Source organism: Nuphar pumila, chromosome 11 (assembly GCF_984573655.1).
Source record: "Nuphar pumila chromosome 11, dmNupPumi1.hap1.1, whole genome shotgun sequence".
NCBI classification, from domain to species: domain Eukaryota; kingdom Viridiplantae; phylum Streptophyta; class Magnoliopsida; order Nymphaeales; family Nymphaeaceae; genus Nuphar; species Nuphar pumila.
The window spans coordinates 17618447-17629018 of record NC_143259.1 but is presented as its reverse complement, the minus strand read 5'-3'; the positions used below and the strand labels follow the sequence as shown (position 1 = coordinate 17629018).

The 10572-nt window shown below is 41.0% G+C and overlaps 1 protein-coding gene across 1 annotated transcript; it reads right to left on the bottom strand.

The window, feature by feature from the left end:
* Window positions 1-1784: 1784 nt before the first annotated feature.
* On the bottom strand, window positions 1785-2458 carry LOC149822123 (FCS-Like Zinc finger 1-like). Its single transcript, XM_089980925.1, has one exon. The coding sequence runs from the start codon at window positions 2378-2380 to the stop codon at window positions 1886-1888; it is 495 nt and encodes a 164-aa protein (XP_089837051.1). The 5' UTR covers window positions 2381-2458; the 3' UTR covers window positions 1785-1885.
* Window positions 2459-10572: the final 8114 nt, after the last annotated feature.

Genomic DNA, 10572 nt, shown 5'->3' with positions numbered 1-10572 from the left:
CAAGAGAGAACACTAACTCCCACAAACCAATAACCCGTCTATTCTGCAATTTTTACACCGTTCAATAAGGTAAAAAAAATTAAAGGAAAAGATTAGCACTACCATCGTCAGAAGAAAACACACATGGATGCATATTCTTTCTTTAACATCGTCAGAAGAATTTTTTTTTCCGGTTTCTAATTCTGGGGTGGGCGACCGCCCACCCATGCCCACCCCTGGCTCGGCCAGTGCCCAGAAGTAAGGTCCCCATGACTGAGTACCAGCATGTTGGATGTGAAAATGAACCCAACTGAGCAGGCCCCACTAAGCCAACTAAGACTGATGTCTTTATTCTAGCAAACCTGGCTCCGGGCTCAGGCCTTTTACTACACAAGGCCCTAACCGCATCTCGAAGCGTCGAGAAATGCACCCACCCGGACCAACACAGCTGGGTCAGGTCCCACCCATTAGGGGCTCAGTGCAGATCTCCTTCTATATTGCACCATTCGCAAACAAATGCCAAATAACGACAAATGACGGAAACCACAAAAAGCCTGATGGCACACAGATTTAAAAGCAATTTGATACAGTTTTAAAGAAAGTAAAGCCTTGCCTTCAAAAACAAAAAGAAAGTAAAGCCCAACCAAAAATAAACATAACTAAAGGAAAGTAGCCCACAGAAAGCAATTTAACCGGTTAATTTACATGCTGCAACTTAGGTGCACCTCGCTGCGTTATCTTTTGTACCCGAATGACAAAAGAATATAGACGAGCGTAAATATCTACAAAAGCATAGAAGGACACTTGCTCCTCCACTAAGGATTCTTTCTCGAGTAACCCACTTGAGTCCAGAGCAGATTTATGAGTAAGAAAGGTTATGTTTAGCGTTTGTTTTTCAAAGTTGTTTTTTTTTTGTTTAGCAATTTAAAAAAATCGTCGTTATGTATAGACTTTTTGTAAAAAAAACTAGTATGTTTAGCGAAGACAATCGATTGTGATCAGATTTATGTTTGGTGAAGAGAATCGATTTTAGAAACAGGAAGCAAACTTCCCACTAAGGGCATGTTTGAAAACTAGACAAACTCTCAATAAAAGAAAGTTTTGGCTACGTGAAAAAGTACACTTTTTAAAAAAAAATATCTCAGCCAAAAAAGTCTCTCGTTTGGAAGGGTAAAAAATCCTTACTGATTTACTATTTTGCATCACTTTTTCCTAATCTTTCTAGCTTTCATACGTATCATAAACAAAAACGATTTCTCATGTTTCAAAAAAGGATTTAACAGAGCTTCCCATCGTTTTAAGAATGGAAAGAGATTCTCACTTTCTAAAAAACGAGCTTTCCCATGTAGCACAAAGCTTCCGGTAACTAGGGTTTCATAGGGCACTAACAGAGAAACACCCATCACTAAACAAAACGATTAGAGCAAGCACGAAAGAATTCACATAAGAGCAAAGGGTGAAAAGGTTAAATACATGTCGAAAGGAAAACTACATCCCAAGCAACCATGCACCATATACAATTTCCCCGTCAGTCCCTCGACCGGAATGACGAAGATGCCCTTAAAGCCCATCACTCAGCCTGCCTTCTCACCTTTTCTCTAATTACATTCAGAAAAAAAGAAGAGGGCATCTTTTGTCCAAGCCAAGGCTTCTCATCCCCGATTTACCCCTTATCTTTCACACTTATCCCGATCGAGAAAAAAACTCCCCTATTTACACCGGCATCAACGAAAAAAAAACTCCGATCTGAAGCACCTCCGTTGCTTCTCCACCGTCGGATCTTCCTCCTCTCCGTTGGGATTCTCTTTTTCTTTCTCTTTTTTTTGTTTTTACGTAAAGAAGGAGCGAGTCGGTTTGGTACCGATTAGGACGGGGTTGGAAAGAAATGACGAAAACACCCTTCCGATCACCCGGCGGCGACGGTGCCGGTACGTAGCCGAAGATCGTCGCTCCGGCCGGAGGACGCCGCCTGATTCTTCTTCTGATCGGCGACGGCGGAGGCGTTGCTATTCTTCTTCTGCATCGCCTTCACCGAGCCCCACACCTCGTCGGCCTCGTCCGCGTCGATCTGCTTCTGCCTGCACTCCTCGCTACAAAACGGGGTGTCTCCTTTATACATGTAGATATCGTCTCCTTGGCCCAGCGGTCGCTTGCATCGGTGGCACGCCTGAAGGAAATGAACTCCCCCGCCGCGCCCGTCGGAACGAAGATCGTAGAACCTTCTCATCGACCTCGACGCCCTCAGGAACCCCCGGGAGTAACCGCACCCTTCCGCCTCGGAATAGCGAGCGGGCGGCGAGCAAGGAGACGGGCACTCGTAGTCGCCGTCGTCGTCGTCCTCCCACACCTGCAGAACCGTCTCTCTGTGGGTCCTCTCTGAAACGCTAACCCTAGACGCCATTTGAAAGAAGGAAAGAGAGAAGGGGAATAGAGGAAAAAGAGAGAAGACAAGAGGAAGAGAGAGAGAGAGAGAGAGCTCCGAATGGACTGGAGACGTGAAGGCGGGGGTTGCGAGAGATATATACCCGAGAGAGAGAGAGAGAGAGAGTTTGGGGGAAAAACCAGGGACAAATACAAGGGGTGGTCAGGGAAAACCTCTTCCCTTGAGGGCGGGATCGGCACACCACTCGGCCACCTTCGCTTTCTTCTTTACTTTTTCATAGATTATTTTTTCTTTGCTATTGAGAGGGACTCGAAGTTGTAGAAGCAAGTAAATACCCCTCAAAGTTGGAGGCAATTACAGAAACGCCATGCTTCTAAAACGCTTGCTTGCTTGCTTTTGGTGTTATGGTGTAGTTGGGGGCTTGTACAAGTTTCGTTTACTTTTTTGAAAGGCTTTTTCTTTTGAAAGGCAAGTTTCGTTTACTTTGACGACATTGGTGGGTGTTAGTTGGGGGTTCTTATGCCCGTTTGGAGCTTAGGTTTTGAGGTATGTTTGTTTTTTTTTTTTTTTTGAAAAGTGAAATCTCAAGCAAATAAGCTCACTTTTGAGTCGTGAGCCATCTCATTATTTATGAGACTTGCTTTTGGGGTACTGTTCAAACCAAATGTAACTTTTGTGTAGATGATTGATGCTTAGGCTTGTTCGCTTGACTGGGTTTTGCTCGGGATGTAAGAAAATAAGTGCAGCTCTTTGTTTCGTGATCTGATCATAGGATGCACTTTTATTCAAAACACATGATAATTAATTGTTTTTTTTTTGTCTAAACCCTAATTTCCAGAATCCAATTGCCGAGTTCATCTATCGCCTGGACCCATGATGCTTTCCCCAATTGAAAACAAAAATTATTTAGCCTCGAGTTTCAACGGGTCCAAGGATCTCGGTTTCGTGAAGATGGAACGGAACAGAATGACCTTCCCCTAACTAACTACAATAGAAATGCTAGATCATTGTTTGAATATTGACCATGGCGCTCCAAGGTCCAAATGAGAGGACCATTCCATGAGACCCATCACCATCTTCATTAGCTTACATTGAGATCGTGTCAAACATCATAATAAATAGAGTTTTCGGGAGTTAAAAAGTCAAGCTCTTCCCTTCCCCACTTGGCACAAAAAACACAACTGCCACCAGACAAGACCTTAGGGGCACACATGTTATTTTGATCTAAAAAAGGGCTTATGAGAAAGGTCGGTTTCTTCGGTTTCTTTAATTAAAGGGCAGTGGGCCATCCCCAAAACCGCCTACGAATGCAGGGGGAACCGGCCTTTTTAAAACCAGCCCCTCGATCATCCGCCCCCATATGACGCTGACGTCACCCAAAACCGGTCCCACCCGGTAACCCCGCACGCAAGACGCAAACGTCTATATTCTGGTTCAGCTGAAACCGAGTCGAATCGGATTTAAAACGATCCGTGAAGGTCCTAAATCTATAACCAACTAATATAGGATGACTCCCTTTCTCTAATGCTTGAGCATCTCATTCATTGAACCTTTTATATATATATATATATATATATATATATATATATTATAATTTATTTAGTTAACAGAGTTTATGAGCAGCCGAGCCTAAAGTACATTTTAAGTTCAAATGAGCTTTACATAAGCTGAGCACAAGCCGAGTCACAAGCAGTTTTTGAAAAAATAAATAAATAAAAATTACCACAATATGCAAGAAATATGTGTATTTCTAATTAGTTAAAGTGCAAGTTGAGATATTTCTTGACATACTTAAAAGAAATCTAATATAAGAACGGCCAAAAATAATTTGCTTGAATTAAAAGGGACTTTCTTGACCACCTTAAGTTTTTTCTTTTTTCTTGTTTTTCTTTTTTTTGGGTTTTTTTTTTTTTAATCATTGAAGAATAACCTGGACATGAGAGACCATATTGGGGTAATCTTGGATCACCAATTTGCGAAAAATAGGGCTCCTCCCTCTCCCACCTTTTGTTGGGCCTCACAGGAATTTTGAGCCCACAACAATTTTACTTTCTTAGCATGTCTGCCAACTTCCTTCTTGCTGCACTTTCCATATCAATTTGGTTCACCTGATACCCAATTGAATTTAAAGTAACTTGTAAATGACAAATTCAAATTTGAAATTAAAACGGCCCTAAAGGTAGTGGGATGGGGCAGGGTGGTTTATCTATGTAAATATCAAAAAAATCTGAAATTAAAATACATACACATGCATGAAAAAAACAAGACTTTCAAAGCTTTTTAAGTGTTGGTAGCCAGACATGCACACACACAAGCACAAAAGAGCACAACCTTCCAAGTAGGCGTGCAATCGGATTGGATTTAAGCCACAACATGTCAGATCTGAATCATAATTTGAATGTAAAAGAATCAAATCCATATCAGATCCAATAAGGATGAACCCTAATCGAGCAAAAAAAATGATAAATCAAGCTATTGACATGTAAAAAATGCAATTGAATTGGATTTTGATCTGAATCTAATTTTATTTCACACATCGGAGTATTGCACATTCATACTTTACAAAGTGGATCTGAATCCAAAAACAACCTGTTATAATTGGATCGGATATCTAACCATATCTTATTCATTTTCACTCCTACATCCTAGGTGCATCCCCAACTCCAAAAGAATCAGGGTTATGCCACAAATGTTGTTGGTAATTTGATATATTGCAATTTTCTTGTGTTATAATAATAAATAATATTAAAATTCTCATGAAGACTTATATTCGTGTTAGATTGAGATTTCTTATAGAATTGATAATTTTTGTTAGATTTTGATCGGTTTCCTTTTTGTAATTTTAGATAATTAAAACCCAGTTTTTTTATATACCTAAAATTCCTTGTAATGGGTAAGTGCTTGATGCTTTTGTGCTTATTAAGTGCCTACAACTAGTGGATAGGGGTTATCGGGTTGTTTTTCAAAAATCTAATCCTACAGACGTGTTCTGCAAGATCTATTTGCTAAGAAATCACACTTTGATCATTTTTTTGAGAATAAAGATGATTTTTAAGCATTAAATATTTTTAAAAATTATAGACCATTGATTTTTGAATCTTATAAAAACCTAACATGGTGTTGGAATCAGACAATCCAAATGTGGATTCTAATAAAATGCAGATCACATATGTATGGTTAGAGTTTAGAAAAAATAGATACAATCTTTCCAAAGCTCAGTAGGCACACGGTAGTCACAAAAAGCGTTAGCCACCTACCCATTACTCTCTCTCTCTCTCTCTCTCTCTCTCTCTATATATATATATATATATATATTGAAAAATGTAATATTAAAATTCTCCAATCTCAAAAAAATGTTTTTTGGGATATATATTATTTTGAAAATCCCGATATTAAAACAACAGAAATACTTTTAAATTTTTCATAATTTTCAATATTCTTAACACTTGTTGTGTGGGTACTCTCCAACCCGGACCGAGTCGATTCGAAGCGTCTGAGATCGCTTGTGTGGAACCAATTCACTGTGAATGAGTACTCGGTGACGTCAGCGGACTACGCCCTCCACTTGGAGTGGAGGTGGCCAGGTGGGCCACCCCTCTCTCCTGTCCACGCACGCCGCTCGATTTGTGCGTTTCTCAATGGTATGGCTCCCGAAAACAAGCAGCAGCTGACCGTGTATCTTCGGGCAGGTGGCACCATCTGATCCGGCCAGACAACCCTGGTTGCAACCGTCCATCCTCCGTGTCGATCTCTCACATTGCCATTTCAACCAGCTGTTTTTTTTTTCTCTCTCTCTCTTACTTTCTCTCTCCTGCCCGGGGGAGTCTCGGTCTGCGGTTGCCCGAGAAAATGGGAACCGCTCAATAGTTTAATGGCCAAACCAGGAGGTGTGCAATAATCGTGGCACAATTGAAACTTAATATTTTAATCATAATTAGCAGCTTGATTAATTATTTGCCAGCTAAAATATATATATTTATATTTTAATTACCTCCGCTACCATTGTAGTGGTATGGTAATCACCCCTTTGATTCTCGTATCAGTGGGCGTATAACGGAGTTTTCTAAATAAGGAATCTAAATGGGTCGGGTCCAGGAAAAAAATCCCATGAACGGGGTTCGGACTCGGGGTATTTTTGTATGGTGGGGTTGGATATATACCAAACAATAAATGGTTCTAGATTCTGATCCGGGAGCGTATCGACAGATTTTTTTTTATTTAATGTGTTTCTGTGGCTTAGATGTGAACTATACCTATAACAAAGATCGCTATATTTTGAAAATATAGACTTTGTTGTGATATTTTTTTCCAACCACACCACTCACTTTTCTTTTGGACAAGAAAGCTGGGGTTAGAAATACCCCTACCAGTTATACAACCATATATATCATTGGGATTCGAACTTGCGACTTTCCAACACAAGGTGACGTGTACTAACTGCTCCTGCCAAACAAGCTAACCACGCCACTCACTTGCCTGCTTATTAACGTAAAAACCCCATGTCCTCCTTGGCCATCAGGAAGTACACCCAGCCTCTAGTCTTTGACTACTCACGGTGAGGGATGCGCATCCATGTGTTTCGAACTCGTAACGTCTCATTGACTCGGTGCTTTTTACGAATCATCGTCATCGTTATTGATGCAATAAAATCACGATGACATTTGCCAATATTCTCTTTAAGATTTTATAGAGAAAACGAAGTTTTTAATTTATTGCCAGATCTTCCCTTGTTATAAAATCTTGATGCTGATCTGATCAAACGCTGCTGGTGCACCAGTGTGTCCATATCTTTCAGAGGTGGACTACATAAGGCAGGGTGGTCGTGGGGTACCATCCAGGTTTTCCTCGCTTCGGTGAGGGTTCTTCCTCATAAAAAAAAAAAATCTGGATGCTGAGATTTTTGATATTTGACATAAATAAAGAAATATCCCTATTTTGATTACCCAGGACACCACATCCCGCGTGTCTCTTTGGGATGCATTTTGGTGTCCGAAGTAGGTCACTATGAACAAGGCAGGACAGGACACCCTGAACACCTATAAAAACAAGGTGTTTTGGGCATTGAAGATGACATGACAAGACATGGTTTCCTTGTCCATGACTATCTGCTGATCAAACTTCCCCTAATAGTTAGTTTGATAAGAGTGTAATAACATTTATTTATTTTTTAAAAGCAAGTTGGGGTTACGCAGACCCCAAACAGTAATACAACAATACCAATGGGGTTTTGAACCTGCAACGTCGCAACACAAGGCGACTTGCACTGTCTGCTCCTACCAGACAAGCTGAGCCTCCATTGGTAAGTCTTATCACATTTTTCTACCACGACATATTAAGCCTTAATTTTTTTTTTTTAATAAATTTAGCTAGGTGAAGGTAAAACCCTCCATCACACTTCTCACATTGACAGACTTTTGATTGTTAAAACCCTCAAGTTTTCCTGCCCACTGAAGAGTACAACAAACTTTACTTTGAGGCAGGGATTCTTCCAGTAGGTTTTGAACCCATGATGTCCCATCATCTTAGTGACATTCACAAGTTGTCCTTAGCAGATGAGTGGGCTTTTGTGAGCATTAGGCCTCACTTTTGTGTGTACAAGGAACGAGACCATGCGCATGAAACACAAACGTGTTATGTCTACACTAGAAACCTAACCATGCTGGTAGGAGCTGTCAGTGCACGTCTCCTTGCGGTGGGACATTGCATGTTCAAACCCCAGTGGTACGTTGAATAATAACTGTTGGGGTCTGCCTAAGCCTAGCTTGCCTTTTAAAAAAAAAGCAAACCTAACCATGTTTGCCTTGTTGCCAACATTGGAGTAGGTGAATAGATATGCAAACACTTGCTACATAAACAACTTTGATTAAAATAGGGAACCTATTAATTAACCATGATTAAATGATTGATTACTGTGGTGGTGGTGGTGGTGGTGGTGAAGGTGTTGAGTTGAAGACCGCCGCCCCACTGTCACACACGATGTCCATGTCCGTAGCTTTCAGAGGTGGCCCATGTAGGGCAGGGTGGTTTTAGTTCTCCACCGGAGGTTTTCCTCGCTTCGGCAAGGGTTTCTCGTCATAAAAAAAAACCCATGATTGATTGGCACCTAGTAAAAGGAAACAATAAATGGGGGTAACAACTACAAGAACTTCAAATATAAACATGCTTATAAGAAGGTGACACTATAATCCAGGTTCTTAATTTGGACTTCCATGGTGCAATCCCACATTTCACCACCTTTCTACAAAATATTGATTTATATCAATCTTTTTCAACTCCAAGTTAGTTATTGAAGTTGTAATCCCTCCCATTGTTTTTCACTGTTTTTTAAATAAGAAATACTTCAAGACCTTGAGTGTTTCTTAGGCTTTAATTCCTGATCAAACAACTTAAAATACGGTATATATTCACCAATGGTTTGCCACAAAACCTCAAACTGTAGGGTCCCCCACTACGCCCTTTGTTTCCCCAATAAAGTGGACAAACCTGTGGGGTGGTAGTTGGACCTACTCCTTATTATAAGATCAAAGACCCTACATTTTTGCTGAATTTGATTCAATAACTTACGTATGAATGTAATGAATAAACAAAGTTGAGCTCAAATTTTTTCAGTCCACTTATTGATGTCATTAGTTATGTACGCAATTTATTGCTTCCATTAATATAAGTTTGTTCACCAACCGGGGTCGGGTGGGGGGGGGGCTCCCCTTGTCTGGCAGGAGCAGTTAGTGCACGTCCCCTTGTGTTGGGACGTTGCAAGTTCGTATCCCAAGTGGTATCCCAAATGGTTGTATAATGGTAGGGTTTGCCTTACACAAGATTTCTCAGTCGTAATATATATATATATATATATATATATATATATATATATATATAAGTTTGTTTAGAATATAGCCCACAAAAGCTTTGCTTTTTTCATTAAGGCCGAAGTGCATGGTTCAAAGCTCATGGGGCATCCTTTGTTACAAGGTCGAAGCTAGGTGCACTCTCCAGACGATACCACCAGCAATGCGTCAAAGGAGCCATTAAGTGCCATAGCCAATCGCATGACAGCATTTTATGGGGCCCACAACTATACAGTGCAGGCCCCACAAGAAACACTGTCATGTGATTGGCTGTGTCTAGTAGTCATGGCACTTGGCCGCTCTCTGGATCCCTGCTCAGCGTGGGCAGGTTATATGCCCCCCCCTCCGAACATGCACTGTAGCTACAGTGCATGTTCCTGAGTCCCCCACTGAGTGCAGCATGACATTCAGTGGGGTGTAGCGGGAGCGTACACCACCATACAGCCGAACATCCTACTGAGCGCCATGCAGTGCTCAGTGGGAACCCTGTAGCTACAGTGCATGTGTTGTTTAGAATAAAATAATAAAGCCGTCGGGTGATTTACTATATATTTGCTATCATAAAGAAATTGTAAGCATCACTTTTGAAAGATACCAAATAATATCAAAGAGTTTTAAGCTATTAAGGCTATGTTTGGGAGCCTTTCAATGAGACTTGAAACACGGTTCCAGTGTGTTGCTAAAATATTGTTTTGCCAATGTGTGATGTGGAGAGATGAGGTTGCCAAAAACTTTCTCTTGTGAAAGGTGTTGAAATGTGGTGTTTGGGGGCGGCCAACACCATTCACAATGCATTGTTTCAGCAATGCCACTGCTCCCAAACAACAAAAGAGTATATGAGAACACAGCGGAAACCACAACACAACCTCAGTTTCAAGGCTCCCAAACATAGCCTAAAGTGCATCCCCTTCCATCCTGGTATTTGCAGTTCAGCCAAACAATATGATGAGTGGAAATACTACTTCTTAAGAAATGTCCAAACTTGCTTATATCTACCAAAAGCTAGGTTGCCTTGTCCTGACTCAGCTCCTGGACCCAGTCAGAAGTTGCATGGCTGATCCTTTCTACAAATTAAGGAATGAGCATCCTTGGCTTCATAATGCAACGAGATTAGGGTCAGCGGGTTATCCAACTCTAACCCGATCCATTTGCCGGTGTTTTCACAAATGGAGACAAGGGGCAGCAACATGAATGCTAAATAGAGATGTCAGCTAATCTGGTCCATGTCAGATATCCAATTGACCAAATGTCGTTTAGGTAAGCTCATCAGGCACCTATATACTAAACGGTCAGATTTGATATGGGGTTTTCCCATCAAGTGTAATCATACACCAAGGGGTGTTTGTTTTGTGCCCTTCCTTTCCTATG

Excerpts from the sequence above, each read along its gene's own strand:
- LOC149822123 (XM_089980925.1), bottom strand. The coding sequence starts at position 2,380 with ATGGCGTCTAGGGTTAGCGTTTCAGAGAGGACCCACAGAGAGACGGTT.